General features: G+C 46.9%; 2 protein-coding genes across 4 annotated transcripts in view; both read left to right on the top strand.

The window, feature by feature from the left end:
* Positions 1 to 5,219, top strand: part of LOC126574089 (SRSF protein kinase 3) — a 9,727-nt gene extending 4,508 nt beyond the window's left edge. For 2 of the 3 annotated variants that reach the window (XM_050234047.1, XM_050234048.1), the window contains exons 2-3: positions 1 to 176; positions 599 to 5,219. The exon at positions 1 to 176 is cut by the window's left edge and continues 3,446 nt beyond it. The gene's annotated coding sequence lies outside the window, so the exon portion shown is untranslated. The remainder of the gene's footprint in view (positions 177 to 598) is intronic. The other variant, XM_050234049.1, reaches the window with a different exon arrangement.
* A 2,578-nt stretch (positions 5,220 to 7,797) lies between these two features.
* LOC126574603 (D-aspartate oxidase) lies at positions 7,798 to 15,465 on the top strand. Its single transcript, XM_050234882.1, has 5 exons — positions 7,798 to 8,303; positions 9,503 to 9,777; positions 14,332 to 14,455; positions 14,543 to 14,688; positions 14,842 to 15,465. The coding sequence occupies exons 2-5, from the start codon at positions 9,590 to 9,592 to the stop codon at positions 15,392 to 15,394; spliced, it is 1,011 nt and encodes a 336-aa protein (XP_050090839.1). The 5' UTR covers positions 7,798 to 8,303; positions 9,503 to 9,589; the 3' UTR covers positions 15,395 to 15,465.
* Positions 15,466 to 16,274: the final 809 nt, after the last annotated feature.

The raw sequence follows: 16,274 nt of genomic DNA, 5'->3' as shown, positions 1-16,274 counted from the left end.
TTGCGGCATCAAAGCAAAAGGCGGCGTGTAAAGGAAAAAGATACTAGTACAATAGTGGCGGTGGCTGGGCGGACGCGGCGACTGAGGAAGGAGTAAATTGTAACAAAAAAACAGTCAGTTTGTGCAGGATTATCGCCACAGCAAACGATCAGCTTTACAAAATAGAACAATACATGGTGAGTAGATAGAGCCCTTTTATTTTCAGTTTTGATTTATCAGCGTAGAAAGATACATTTTAAGGTAGATGCATGTTTTTTTTAGAATGATGTTCCTTTGATTTACTGCGGATTTAGAGGTAGTTGTTGCATATGGTAACCACCAAGGCTATGTTATGGTTGTTATGCGTACTACGTGCATTCAATCGTAGTAGCGTTGGCAGAGGGGAACCATTTTCATGATACTGCAATTAGTTTCTAGGATAACTGTCTCTGTAAAACAGTTCGAAGCTATTAGCATCTTCATTTCGAGAACTAGGAACTGCTAAAACATCGGTTGCATGTTCTAGATTTAGTATTTACTGGCATCGTACCAAAATGGTGCCATCGAATATGGAATCGTTTCGATTGAATATCTCGTACCACGTGCCTTGTATTTGCAGGAAACTAAACGACAACATCAATGCGTGTGCCGCGTGTGCCCTCGTTAACGACTGCAAGGATGGACCGCTTTTTGGATCTCGTGTGTCTGTGTGTATGTGTGTGTGCACGTGTATGTGTTACTTGAATCAAGGAAGGAGGGCAACATCAGAGGTCATCAAGAACGAGAATGGCGCGAGGCGCACCAATCGCACCGATGCGATATGCGGGCGGAAGTTGTTGAATCACGTTACGAAGTTAATGGAAAATGATTATATTAATTAACAGAACACAGAACCAGGTAGCGACATTTTTAAGGAATAATAGAAATTATCAATAAAAACGGTTATTAGTCAGTAGCGCATCTTATACATAATGTTTTTCGTAGCCGCCCCAACCCCCCGGGGGGAGGAAGCCAGTAAACAAACGACGACGACGACGACGAGGAGATTTACCTTCAATTGAACAGCACGAAATGGTGGCAAAAAAAAGGATAGAAGCGAGGATAACAGATGCAGAAAAAGAAGGAAATCGGTTTTTCTTCCCCCTTACACTTTCGAACCCCCTTGGAAGCCTTTGTTGAAACCAAATACGCGCCAGGATCCATCTCTTGACGCTCTGCGCTCGTGCGGAGAGAAGCGTCTCTCTTCGGAACACGGATACTTCCTATTGTGTGCCATGTTGTCCCGTTTCCCGAGGAACGCTGACGTTGTTTCGGCCGAAAAGGGCGGACGGACGGACACTTTGGCGGGGAGCTGACAGCGTTTTGACTATTTTATACAATTCGTTGCCGTCTCGTTGTTCCATATGTGTCAGCACCAGCACCGGTGCGGGACCACACGGCTGCTACGGCTGTGTGGCGGGAATATGGTTTCCTCTTTCCCTCTTGATGTTGAGATGTATGTACCGTTCGCCAACTTAGATGCTGCTGCGGTAAGAAGTCCGTCCTTAGGCAAACATCACGGTGTACATCAGAGAAGACGCACGAGAGACGCACGCATAGGCAGAACATGTACGTTCACGGTGTGTCCCCTTGTTTGCATGAGTGTGTCTGTATTTGCGTGTCTAGTGAGACCCAAAAACCGTTTCACGAAGCGCCGGTCGGTGGTCGGTGGCCGGTGTTTCTACCACCCCAATCGTCTACCCATCCTTACCTCACCATGGTGTGTTCCTGACGTTGTCTTTCGTGTAGCCCAATATAGGATAGGAGAAGGTACTACTAGCCAGAGAGAGAGAGAGAGAGAGAGAGAGAAAGAGAGTTAGGGAACGAGGAGCTTCTTGGCTGCTGTGCTTGTAGTTTTCAAGATTGTAAAACGAGAGCGGCTGCCTGTCCTTACCACCAGCTCATTATCATCGTGAATCGCAGTCTCTTCCATGCATACAGCACTACTAGAACCTGCGCACATTGACAATTGCAACATTACACGCTTCTTTTGCAGTCGATTGCGGTGGCTTCATGGCATTAATTTGCTGTGGACAGTAGTTGCCAATCCTTCTTCAATCCCAACACTTTGTAGCCTCTGAATGATTGTAACAACGGCATGATGTGATGCACGCCAGGTCATTGGGATTTCTTTAAATCATCAAATCATCTCAAAGTCAATAGTCATTGGAACTTAAGAAGGGCGGACCACAAAGGCGCGGTAGAGAAAGGGAACAAAAGGAACGGTTTGCTTTAAGATGGCTATCATCTCAATGATGTATCTATATGTATCTCGATGATCTCGCAATGGGTTTCTTCCTCTTACCGTCATCGCTTGCACGCGTACAAGAGCGAGGGAAGTCGGGCGTGCATGATCCTAACACACAATGCGTGATGTGAGGTATCATGCATCAATGTTCATATTCTTCTCATCATCACCATCATCTTCATCGTGCTCCGCGGGTGCTGGGAGAAAAGTGTTAAGAATCCAATTCATTTCCGCCATCACGCGAATCACACGCTCACGCACCCACACACGTACAGATATAACAGATACGCGTACATCACACGGGCAATTAGGGATCGTGTTTTAATTGCTCAGCGCATCCAGATCACCTCTAACATATTTCAATTATCCCAACCGTTTGGAATAGAATCAATCAGCAGGCTATATTTATGTATTGGGATGTATCAGAAGCATTTTCTTCCTCACGACTCATCTCACCTTACTCGCAGGGAAAGTCAACTTTGAATTGTTGTGTGTTTGTAAGAAGAATACCATCCCCAGAACTACCCGCAACAGACAACAATGCGCCCCCAGTGAGAAGGAATTATGCGAATATGGTTTGTTAAAGTGGTTAGCTATTTTGATTTTTGATGATTTCGTAAACCTCTTAAGCCCCAAATGGTACCACCATCCAGTGTATAGAATGTATGTTTGGTATCATTCGCCGTTGAATGTAGGCATTAATATGTTAGATATTATTTTAGATTATGAAACGGAAAACGCTCCCGAATGGTGGTTTACTTAGAATCCAGAATGAAGAATACGTGGCTCGATGTCGGAGGTTTGATCGTAGGAGAAACATAAAATTAACATACAGCATAAAAAAGGTCATCGAGGGGCTCTTGGATTGAAAAAAAAATGCTAGTAACACCACAGCATGATGTGATGCCTTCTCGTTTCATGATCATCATTAATTGGATAATGTATTTTAGGGATAGAAAAGCTAATGTCCTTACCCGGTTAGCAATTCGTTGATGATCTCGGAATCGGAAGATGCTCAAGATGCTTCAAGATCTGGCACTGTATTCTGGAAAGGATTATCAGGAAAGCTGTAAACTGCTGAGAAGCTAAATCGAGAGTTTAGTAAGGGGAATTGATCCGATCAATCGATGGTATAAAACTGATGTCTGAGTTCTGGATTCTAAATTAATCGATTGCGGTTGTGTAGTGATCACTGCGCCTCTCGAGGGCCTGGCAAAAAGAAGTTTCACGCCCTAGATCACTAACCGATGTTACTTTTTTTAGTTCACTAAACGCGTTTCAGAGCCACAGCAGTTGGTGAAACTTTGGCGGAAGGGAAATCGAATTTGAGCAATCATCACTACACTTCCCCTCGTTGCGTTGTGTTGTGTATGCACATAGAGAACATTGTAGATTAATATATGTAACTTAACCAATGTATTTATCGCATATCTCCCTATATGTGGATCACCCGACTCCCATTGTGTACCGTTATCTCATCCTACCACCAAATGCATTATCGTTCGCTCGACATCCCTTCCTGGGGCCGTTCTCAATTTCAAGAAGATCGCACTCATAATCGTCATCAGAGAGAAAGAGAGAAAAAGGGTGCAACCGAAACAAACCAAACAAAATTACCCGCAAAACGGGCTCATCATCTTATAATCACATCCCCTCATGTAACTATCCTAATGTGGCGACGACCAAAAAAGAGTGGCTGCCCCTTTCCAATTTTGTGAGCGATCTTCGAAATGAAGAAAAAACGCTTCTAAACTTCCCGGTTATGCAGCTTACAGCCAGCACCAACCGGGTTTGGTTGGATGGTTTTATAAGACAGTGTATTTAGTAGTAAGACCGAATGCCCAGCTAACGGGCGAATGGTGGCAAACACTATACAACTTATCACAATGATGGAGGAAGGCTGGCAACAATGACGAAACAGTACGAGATTGGACAGACGTAGACGTAGTGGTGGTAAATTATAAATCGTAAAGAAAATGTACTTTTGATAACAATAACCTTTGTTCTGGACAACAGAATCAATCTCTTAGCGGCGAATGGCTCTTCAACCCAGGAGCTTCTAGTGTGTATGTGTGTGTGGCCTATGTGTGTGTGCGTGTGTGTGTGGGTGTAGTCAGTAGATGAGATGCAGCAAAGGGAATTGTCGAGGCCGCTGCTGTCGCGCCTGCATAGCAAGCAATCGGAATCGGATGAAAGAGAAACATATGATTAAGTAAAGCAGAAGAAGAAGAAGAAGAAGAAAAAGGGTGCAAGTTTGTAGAAAAGTATGTTACTCTATACCCCTCATCCACAAGTGCGGTCGAGGGCCAGCGCGGGCCACTTATGAACCACGGCATAACGTGTACGTAGTAGACCAACAATAAGCTCTAGTAGATATCGAATGTAAGACAAATCACACAACCACACCGCACACATCTCTTCACGAATGCCACCATTTGTAAATCACACATAAGGACATGGAACGGACATGGGACACATACACCCACACGCATACACATTAGGGCAGAGAGAGAGGCGGAATGTTTAGAATATTGAGTGGTTAAAGGAGTTTGATCGAAGAATAAAAATAGTGTTACGCAGGGAAGTAAAAGGAGTTGGTGCCGCTAAGAGCGTGCCCAAGGAAGAGAAGGCGTCGAAGATGATTGGCAAAACAAAACTACAAAAACGGAAGGCGGGGGGCGACCCATGATTTGCGGCGAAAGATGATAAGAGATTAATGGTTAATGAAGAAGGCACGACGAGCGTGCGTAGTGTAGTAGTAGCGTGCAGTAGTAGTTGAAGGCGGCGGATGGCTAGTAATGACCTAGGAGGACTAAGAGGAGAATGGCCGCACCGGCAGGCTGGCTGGTTGGGGTGGTGAACCTTCCGGAAGATGAGAAGCTCATACCGAAAATAAATTGCGCGAAAGAGAGTGGTGTGTGGATATCAATTCACATGAGAACCAAGTGAAACCCAGCAATCTGCGGTCGATGTCCTTTACTCTGGTCTACAGCAGTAACAACATCCGTATGCCTGTGCATCCTTGGGAAAGGATTGGTTTTTTAGTTATGGTCCGGTGGGGTGGTGGTCATGTCGTTGGTCTTTTCGTCTTTTTCAGATTTTATGTTGTTTCATTGGGCGGTGCCGACAATGTTGCATCAGGATAATTAAAAAGAGAGGATACACGCCCTGCCGGCTTGTTTACAGAGGATCCATCGAGATGAGTAGCCGGGGTCCGGTCTGTCGGGCCTTTCGGCATTATATAGGGTTGTGGTAGGTATGTCCATCCGAAACGTGATAGGATAGAGGATGGTTAAGCATCTGGCGGAGTCACGTTGATGGCAGTTGATGTGGACACATTGCGAGTTGCTCATGGAAACGATTTTCCTTTGGGGTCCTTGTAAGTATTGTCATAGAAATTGATCAAAATTTTGCTCCCCAAATACGGAATGTCATGTCAGCGGAATTTTTACTTACGAATGTTAACCAACATACACAGGGTGCGGCATTAGGATGTATCCTATTTAAAAGTTGAGTAACTCTGTCATTTTTCAACCGATTTTGACAAATAGGACAGTTTCTGAAACTTCAGTCTATGCAATTTTGGTAATGCATCACTTCACGTTAAAAGAGCGGACTGAAATTGTCACACTTTACATTGAAAAAAAAAAATCGGTCAATAGTGGAATCTGCGATCGTGCATAATAATGCAAGGATAATGAATAAATGGTGGTTTCCTCCTTCGCCGCATATCACGGCGCGGGGCTTTTTTCTGTGGGTCTGTTTGAAAAATGAGGTTTTTGCAAACAAATTGAAGGCTATGAAAAAGCTTAAAGCAAATATAAGAATTGAAATTGCCAAATAACTCCCTAAATGCTGTCAAAATTCCCGAAAAAAGGTCGCTTTTTGTATGCGCGAATGAAGGCGATCATTGGAACGATATCATATTTTGAGTATGGCACAATAAATGGCATAGAATAACCTACATAAAACTGGTTTATTTTTTAAAATCGGCAGAAAATGCCAAAGTTATTAAACTTTAAAATAGGATACATCCAAATGGCGCACCCTGTAGTTCTTTTTCTTCTACGGGCCCACCGCCCGTGTCGACAGGTTGCTTGTGTATTGAATGTCGTCGGTTTGTCGTCGAGAGAGCAATAGAAAACACCGTTGACGCCATTGTCGTTCAATTGATGACGTACACCAGCACCCGCTCTAGTGAGTGAGAATTCACTTTTCAGGTGTTTCTAAATATACGTACCACCAACGGGCCCTGTCTGTCTGTTGGGGCGTTATTTTTGAAAACTTATGTTTACGACGATGGCGTAGGTTCGCTACGCCGCGAACTCTTGTTTATGAACTGCTGACCCCTCGGTGGAGTGGTGAGAAGAAATGGTTAAGAGTTTTAGAAAGACACTGTGTGGTCGGTCGGTGTCCCTACACATTGCTGCCCAAAGGTTCAGCATTCAAAACATTCACAAACCAGCACCTATTGACCAACATATGAATGAATGAATTGGCGGACAGGAATGTATACGATATAAATATCGAATCCAACGAAAGGTGGTTGGTATGTGAAATACTTAATTTTAGCTCGAGTGAGATAAATCGATATAAATTCTCTTTCTAGCGTAAAAACATGTTTAAACTCTTCCGCCTGCCCCTGAAGGGCGCCCAATATTCTCCAGCCACTAAACCGGATCGGAGAACGCACCAGCGCATAATGGTGCCGTGTGCCGGCCTGTTTGGAATACCAAACCGATTATTTATCCACCATTGAGCAAGCATTTCAATAAACAGTACAATCACCGATACAACCGGTGCCGGTGGTTTGGACCCCATGGTTCAGCCCGGTAAATCAATCACCCGCGCACTCGATGACGGGTCGCAATGGTCGCATCATCATCGTTACTGCCTTGCGGGGGAAAGGTGCATGGTATGGCACTCGGTGGCCGCGATGGCGTATTGCGCGGATTCCCCCGTTGACAACGAAATGTTGACGGCGGATTATGGCGCTCGGCTCCGACTCGAATGGATGGTCCGACGGTCGTTTTGTCAATATTGGTAATTGCCTTTTGGGCTGTAGCATCAAAGCGTGGCGGATTCAAAGTGTCGTCTCCCGTTGTGACAAGTACCTTCGTGGCGTCTGCCTCCGAAACCTGGTCTTCGTGTTTCGGTTGGTGTTGACATATATTTTTTGCAGGCGAAGGTCGTACCGTTGATTGATGCAGATTTTGGATGACAACACGTGATACTCTCAGCAAACGGCAGGTAAATCGTATTGATGGAGATTGATATGGAGAATTATTTTAGTATTATTTCTTAGGCATCAGATATGGATAAACATTTTGCTGCTTAATTAAATTTGTACAAATTTGGGCTCTGGCCTCATTTAACGTGTTGATTGCCATGTTTGTTTTACACATAATCTCTCCACGAACCGAAACACATCATATCAGTACACTGTTCTTCTTCAAACTCGCTAGCATAGCAAATGGCCAGCCAGCAGCCAGCCTGGTCCTGTGGAACGTCAATCGAGCGTGATAAGATAAGGGGCGAGTCAATTCAGCGTCTAATAGCCGTTTTGTGCCGACCTTGACCATTTGTTTCTGGATCCATCCTCGGTCTCCTGGACGCCGGCGCGCATATACTACCCAATACATCGCCATCTTTCAGCATTCAGTCTGTCGGTCTGTGTATTTGCGCATATGTCCGATCGTGAAGTGTTTACACCCGGTCCCATCTATCAGCGTGCGATTCCTGCATCCCGGAACACTCTTGCAGTTCATCCCGTCGTCATCATCAGCTGAACCTGACTGATAACAACAACAGCACTGCTATCAACACGGCGAGCGCCCGATTGTGCAGTCAGTTCGGTGCCTGATCGAGTTGGAGCGCAGCGACGTTGCTCTGCTCCCTTGGATGTGTTCCTGTTCCCCACAGCAGCAGCAGTAGCAGCAGCAGCAACCAGAAGTAGTAGTTGGCTTTGGAACCGTGGTAACGAGTGGAGCCCTCTTCGAGACAAGCCCAACGCAGCAACCAAGTGTTTAATCAAGTGGTGAGCTTCTATTTTGCATAGAAAATCCGGTGAAAATCCCTTGAAAATCGCGATTGAATGCATTGACCCCCTTGGGTGCGTTTTCTCTCGCCGATAACCTCTCGAGAGCAACAGCTAGCGAGAGCGAGAGATGACACTGAGAAGCGTTTTGCGCTGATAGAGTAGTGCTAATCGAGAGAAGATAAACAGCGGTGCTGGGTGCCGGTGCTGCTACGGTTGATTACGCAAGAGCCGTTGGAACGCAACGCGTTTCCACGACGTCCAAACGAAATGTGTTGTATCCAAGCAAAGGGAAATGAATCGTGCAACCAGCTGTTGATTTCAGTGGCCAGATAGTTTCCGCCTGGGGCCCCCGGGGTGGAGGAAAGCATTCGTCCTCGCCCCCGAGGGTGTGGAGTATTTTTAAATTTAATTTAGCCCCAGGCCTGCATGCAACCCGGTGCGGTGCGCGATACTTGCGGGCGATGAGGACACGGAAACGGCGGAAACTGCCTCACACCCAGTCCCCTGAGTGATATGAATGAAATTTGCCTTCGCTAAATTTATAATTTGGCCCGTATTCAATGCTTCTAGCTCCTCTGGTGGTGGGACACTATTCGCCAGTCGCTTATCACCGCGTGCCGGCTGCCGCGCGGTGTGATGGTGTGTTTGGCTCATCCAAGGCGGCCATTAGAAAAAGCAACCACTCTACCAGTGGGGGGTTGCTATGTGTGAGCATCGCCAGAGAACTTTTCCGTTCTGGCACCTCTCGTCTATCAGCATCCGGTCCGAATGTTTGGTTTTTGGCATTTAAAATAATAACCTTTAGCCTTCTTTTCTGGCTCTTCTCACAAGAGCTGGTGTAGGGTATTAATAAGGCAGAAAAGGTATTTAATTTGGGTCGTGGTAACCCACACGGTCGCTACTGCACAACGGACCATGACAACACCTTCAATCCATATGCTACTTCGATCACAAATCGATCGAGATCGAGCCACTTTGGCCTGATTCCATGAGCAAAAGGGGAGCGGTAGGACGAAAACTTTTGTTTCGCGGCCAAGTCGGCCGCGACCTGATTTCTTGTCGCTTTAGGATCGTGCCGGGAAGTGCAGTAATAAACCGGTGGAAGGGTTCACCGTCACCGTTCGGTGATGAAAGATTGTAATGGTGACGACGGCGACGGCGACGGCTCTAACCCATTCTATGTTCTTCCTCTTCAGGTCTCTCTCGCTCTCTCCCATCCGTTTGGCCAGCAACACCAGTAGCACACCATATCGACCGACCGGACCAACCCAGAGCGGACAATCATGAATGTATGCGTCGTGGGGGCCGGGGTCGTCGGTTTAACGACCGCGCTGGAGCTGCAGAGTGAGCTGCGGAACGCTAATGTCACCGTCTTGGCCGACCGGTTCGACCAGGACACGTGCAGTGACGTTGCGGCTGGTCTCTTCCGGCCCGGAACCAGCTTTTCCGGCCCGACGGAGGAAATCACCAGGTAAGGGCACCACGCGAGGCACGAAGGTGTGATGTTGTGTTTTTTTTTTTTTGGTGGGGATGGAGGAAATGTTGATGGATGAAGGTGTACTATCCATATGGGTGATGGCGAACAAGTTGTGAAGACGTTTCGCTAGCGATAACGTCGAGTTTTTGTTGAATTTCAAATTTTTCGATTTTTGGTAGATTTTTAAGTTAGTTACGAAAGTGATGCTTTTTGCGATTCTACCTTAAAAAAATAAGGTTTACTTAATTAAAAAAAATTCAACATGTTTTATGAAAACTCCACGGATTATGATTATGTATTCAAAAGATCAAATCAATGGGTTCATTAGTTTTTTATGCCACGATCAGAGTCAGAGGCGCGGAATTTCAAAAATCAATATCTTTGCCAGTTTTGTTTCGATTGGTCCAAAAAAAAGTACATAAAACTATTCAAAAGATCAGCATTTATAGAAAAATGATAAAAAATGGGGAGTGAAAAAGTAAAATACCTTAGCACTCCTTTTAAAACCCTTTAGAAGCCCTGATTAACCCCACACTCAACTTTAATTGGTTCACTTTAAGCTCATCGTCGGAGTCGTTTCTCTCGTAAACATGGTCCTATATCGTCATTTTTCATTTTCGTCAACGTCAAGCGACCACCAGCGGGCCTCCGGTTGAGGTGGGACTAGCAATTCAATTTCTCACCAGCCGGGAGCCCATTACCGAAGGTGGAAAGTAGTGCTGGACTACTCCAAAGCATCACCGCTCGCTCACTCGACGTGTCCGAGGTGTCCATCTCCAGGATGATGTCCGTTCGATTTCGTCGCAATGACCTGGCTCGACAAGAACCTAATTTAAATGACCAAACGTCCGGTTACATCGTCGGACATGGGTCGCAGACGTGATATTACGTGCGACTCGCTGGACGTTCCTGTGTGATTGCTGTGGTGTATCCAGTTTGTCCAGTCCCCACCAGGGCCAGGGTAGAGGAGGAAGTGTGATGTGGCTGTTCTGATATGGCATGGCGTTCCGTCGGGTGGCCCATCGTTTCTGCTGGATTGATAAGTTACGTGAAAAGAGTTTCGTTCAGTGCAATGTGTTTGGATTCATCTTCATTTTACTTTACATGTCAAGTACATGCCAATGTAGCTCCACCGTGCAATCGATTGCTCATCCATGCTTTTCGCTTTAGAACAATAACCGATGCTGTTCAATTTGCCCGTGACACATCAGGCCAGCTCATCATCGACACCACGGTAATACGAGCGAGCAGCGAAACTACGCACACGGCCGGTAACGGAGAAGGCACCGGCAGCAGCGTGTGCAGTGATTCGCTCCATTAGACACCTGTCGGAAGGTTTGCAACGGGGCCATCAGGTCGGAACGGTCGGTCGGCTGGTCGCTCGGTTGGTCACGATCGATAGTAGGTGGTTGTGTTGGCAACCAGCCATCCCACCCCAGGGCCCCTGGTTCTAACTTCCGCAACCCTCCCCGCGGCTATTCACAGTCACCGCCTTTTTCCTCAATGTTGCGCACCTGTGTGCCATGCACGGATAGGGGGTTTAGGGTGCCAACCGCCAACCGGTCCCTCCCTTCCCCAACCATATTGTTACTGTATTGCGCGATTTTGTTTCCCGTTTGCCTCTTCTCCGCTTTCGCTGGACGTCCTTTCTGGCGTTACGTAATTTACGGTACAGCTAAGGGTTGTCGCGCGACGGGGCGGCGTTGGGCCAGAGGATAGTCATATGGAGTTTTGAGTTTGGCCACTGGTGGTGCTGTGTTTGTGCGCGCAGGCTCGTGGTTTTCTGGAATAGTTTACGATCTGGATACACGCCACGTGCTCGCCTTCTCGCCAGCGTCACCTCGCCTACTGCACTCCATATGCGTTCGGGAGGTACTATTTTTAGCGGCTTTTCAAAAGTTAGCTGGTGGCCACTGGTTGGTGGCTACGAGATCGGAGAAGGCTGTTTAGTAGGTGGTCTTCGAACTTCATATTTACACACCACATAAACACATAGATTAAGGGGCGTTCGAATAGAGTTAGCACCATTGAATGGGGGATACTGGTGCACGGTGCCAGTGTGTCCCCCACGCTGGAGCACCCATCCTCAATAGATTGCTAAATTAATTACATTCACATGCCGGTGAGGACTGTGTGCGCATGGTTGACGGAGCTGCAGCTACAGTTGTGCTGCAACAATCATCCCCTTGTTTTTTGGATGACGCTTCTGGGGTGGCGCATTGAGAGCTACGTGAGGCAACATTGAACCAATTTACATTTCCCATTTCTAACTCGACACATCGATCCAAACAACCAGTATTGCACCACCATCGTCGTTGCTCAGTAACAGCGTGATTGAAATCAGGGTAAACAATCGATTTTCGAAGGATACAGCCCGGGTACCAACTCAACTAGACCTCAACTCTCTCTCTCTTTCTTTCTCTGTTCCAGGCTTGTCACACATTTTGACTATGAAAACGATGTCGATGTGTTGTAAACAATAGAGCACCGCCACCAATCATGTGGCCGCAATAAATGGTCATTTAGTGGTGGCCGGCGTTTTGGGAGGCTCATCGATTCAAAGGTGACTCTATAGCTCATCGCATTGATAGCCTACTACTGGCACCACCACCAATGGTCCAGAACAACAGACTACGTTGATCGAGCATCCAGCAGCCTGTGATTTCCCGGCAATGCAGCAGTTCGTTTCAGGCCATTTTCTATGCCTGATGGCTATCCCCAATTCCTCTTCTCTTTGACCTGGCGCCCCGGGTACTGGCGTCAAATCTCGGTCCGCGGATGGCGTGTGTGGCTGTTTGTGTCACTACGCGAGGGATATAAGCCTGAGAATACCCATCGCAATGGTAGACAGCGCTGCACTGGCGGCCGATGAGGAAGCCTACCATGTGAATTCCCAGGCCATGAAAAAAAAGGTGACGAAACCGCGAAGCCCGGTGGTGTTGTTCCCGCGGTCGTCCTAATAGGATGCCGAGGCGCAGATGAACGGTTCAAAATCGAGGTCATATCGGTCTCCGTCGAAGGTCGCCCGCGTGTTTGGATGGTTTGCTGGCAGCCTGGTGGGCCAACTATGGCACCAGCACAGCGTTAGTTTTGTTCCCTTGGAACCGCCTTGCGACCCTGCCCATCTGCCTGAGGACAGCTGACGCGTGGTTAGTTACCAGGGCGCACCAGCTCATGACTTATCGATCGATTCCCACATTTTACACATTGGTACATTTCTATACATTTGGTTGGTTCTTCATCGCCGGAATGGTGTGTATGGAATGGTTTAAATCAGATTTATGGTGGCAGATTAGGGACGAGCGGTGGAAGGTGCAGTGCGCGATGAATGAAGCGCGTTGTGGTTACGGTATGGTGGTGTCGTTATGAGGCCACCATCGATTTGTGCACTTGCCAATCCAATCTAATAAGATCATAAAATCGGTCCGGGCATCGTGTCTCATTCGCGGATCGCTAAAGGTTCTCTCGGTGGTATTGTATTTTTCAAGCAAAGATCAAAAAGAAATCCCATGGCACGTTTCTTAGTGTTTAAGCTAATAGCACTTCACTATTCATACTATTTGTGACTCTGGCACGATTCAATCTGTCCCATTCAGCGGTCAATTGCCAGCAAAAGGCAACAGTTTCCAATGGTCCTTCGCGCCGAATTACAGCAGGCGGTGTGCCGTTTGTAGTACACTTCCTTAAAGACCAATTAAGCAATCCGGAAGCACCGGCCTGGCGAGCGAGCTAGCAGACGGTCACTGACGTGACTGGCGTACCCTAATGTTCACCAGTCACGCCACGTGCTACTGGTTCGTGCGTTGACTGTGCGGTAAACTGCGGTATGTCAAATTGCTGGCCTAGCTAGCTGGCCATTTCATTCTCTATAGGGAATTGTTGTGCTACCGTTCAAGTTGAAAAACTAACCCTCTTTCGGACATAAATATTTTTCTGCAAACCGTAAAGGTAGGTCGCCCAGGTCATGGGAGCACACGAGCAAATATAGGTCCTTTGCCGGACAGACGACCGTCCTGAAAACAACTGCAGTCCGTGCACTGCAACGAGCAGCAGCGAGCTGTATGATTCATAATTGTCCTTTTATTGTTTTTTACAATGCCAATCCTAAATACCCAAAAGGTTCATTTCATTTGTGGCCACTCCTGTACACAGTCCTTGTAGTATCCGGTAAAATTACTACGCTACTAGTTCCTCAAGACGAATTTTACTATACGCTACGGCAAGTGGAAACATTGATTAAGGACATGATTACGCATTCACGAGGAAGAAATACCCTGTTGCTTGTTCCCGGTCTGTTGAACAATAGTAAACTAAAACAATTTGTAGTAGCTTCCTTACGCCCTCTTTTACCCGGAATACGTCAATTTGTGTCGCTTGGCCCTCCCGGGCTGGAGGAAAATGCTATGCGATGGTCTGCGTGTGCTATTTCCGTTTGTGGGGGCCGTCTTGTAATTTCCTTCCAGTACCAGCCACTAATCGAAACTCTCATTTCTGCTCTCACTCCGCGCCACGGTACGGTACCACCCCGGGACCCCCGTTCCTGCACAGGAAATGGATTTCAGACGCCTACAGCTACTGGGACGAGCTACGCAAGAAGGAGTACTCCGTCAAGGCCGGCGTGTGTCAGTTGTCGGGCTACATATTTTCCAGTCGTGATCCCGCCATTGTGAGGGTAAGTTTATCATTGTCGTAGAGCGTTGGATGGGGAGTGTATTTTATTTTACTTTTTGTTAATCGTTGTTTTAACTCCATCCACCAGAATCACTACATCGAAAAGGTTGTGCCCGTGTACCGGCCGGCGACGGAGCCGGAACTACGCCTTTGCCCGGGAGAATGGAAGTACGGATCGTTCTTTACGACCATCCTTGCCGAGTGTCGCCTCTATCAACCGTGGGCCACGGAAAGGTAGGTCAGAGGGCAGAAGAAGCTGTTACTGCTGCTGCCACTGGTAGCCTGGCTGACGATTCTGTGCAAAAAGGAGGTCACAAGAATGTAAAAAATGTATGAATGACGGAAATTAATGATTTACATTACATTCCCTCTCGCCCTACGCGGTAGGTTCCTGGAGAACGGTGGACAAATTGTGAAGGTTGCATCGCTGAACAGCTTCCGGGAGCTGCAGGGCAGCAAGTATGACGTGGTCGTGAACTGCACCGGCCTGGGGGCTAAGCGTTTGTGCAGCGATCATAAATTGGTTCCCATCAGGGGCCAGATTACGAAGGTACGCGCCCCCTGGGTGAAGACTGCGTTCTATGCGGACTTTGATACGTACGTCATACCGGGATTCGAGGGGGTAACGCTCGGAGGATGCCGGAACTACGACAGTTACAACACGGACGTTTGTCGCCACGATACGGCAGCCATTCGGGAACGGTGTGAAGCGTTGCTGCCCAGCTTAAAGAGTGCCCCGGTCCTTCGGGAAGCGGTTGGTTTGAGACCGCATCGAGATCCTGTCCGGGTGGAGATCGAGTTGGTGGCCACATCGAATGGAGCGTTGCGTGTGGTTCACAACTATGGTCATGGCGGGTATGGAGTGACTACGGCCCCGGGAACAGCAAAGTATGCCGTGCAGCTGGTGTACGATGCTCTCAAGAGCAATAGCAAGCTGTAAAATTAATGAATACACCGATGTTAAATAAAGTAATGGTGCCAACTAAGGAGATTGAAATCTCGCATACTAAATGACCGAATATGAAAATTATTTTATTTAAGCTGTAGTTTGCTTAGGAACTTCCAATAATCCCAGGATTATGTTATTTCAACGCGATTCTTCCAGATAGTTTAGATAGTCTTTGGGTAACCGAATAACCTTTGTTGAACTGAACCCATTGATTTTAACCAAACCAAACAACATTTTTTCAGCCAATCACCTGGGCACATTAAATCTAAGATTATAAGGAAAATAAGATTGCTACCAAGTAACAGGAGAACTCTGTGTGTAAGCGGGGAATATCTGCGACAATTAACAATGAATTCAGAAACGTTTGATGATTCCGAGCAGAAGGTGTTTTATATCAGCGTACCTTAGCGTGCCCGCGGCTTAACGAGTGCCTCGAAGGGTTCTGTCCGGCTTGTACTTACTATTTACTCTAAAAATTATCGTAGTCCTTTTCAGTAGAGGAGCTAGCACTATTTCTAGATCGTCCTCTAAACGATTAATTTCGTTTGGGCTACCGCCAGCTGAACTAGTGGACGCCGTGCTTAATACGAAATAAAGCTGATGAGCATATTGATAGCAAGTTAAAAAGTAATAAAAAGACATTATTACTTACTCATGGTTAACGGTAGTTCGGCAGCATCCTCGATAATGCACGTTTTGAATACGGCTAGCGTGAGCCACGTGGTTAATCTTTTCCAAAACGAACGTTCAATTTTTTAAAACCCGATTTCGCCCAACATCATTCGAGCAGTTTCTGTTTACGCGCGGCGCGGGCTTCAAGAGTTCGACTGCTGCTGGAAGTGGGTGGGTGGGGTGGCGGGGTTTGTTGACG

Source organism: Anopheles aquasalis, chromosome 3 (assembly GCF_943734665.1).
Source record: "Anopheles aquasalis chromosome 3, idAnoAquaMG_Q_19, whole genome shotgun sequence".
Lineage (NCBI taxonomy): Eukaryota > Metazoa > Arthropoda > Insecta > Diptera > Culicidae > Anopheles > Anopheles aquasalis.
This window is presented reverse-complemented; position numbering and strand designations above follow the sequence as displayed.

What these genes read in the sequence shown, in the direction of transcription:
- LOC126574603 (XM_050234882.1), top strand. Translation starts at nt 9,590, where the DNA reads ATGAATGTATGCGTCGTGGGGGCCGGGGTCGTCGGTTTAACGACCGCG. An exon ending in CCGACGGAGGAAATCACCAG is followed by an intron (nt 9,778 to 14,331) that starts GTAAGGGCACCA and finishes GTTCCTGCACAG; the next exon opens with GAAATGGATTTCAGACGCCT. An exon ending in CAACCGTGGGCCACGGAAAG is followed by an intron (nt 14,689 to 14,841) that starts GTAGGTCAGAGG and finishes CCTACGCGGTAG; the next exon opens with GTTCCTGGAGAACGGTGGAC.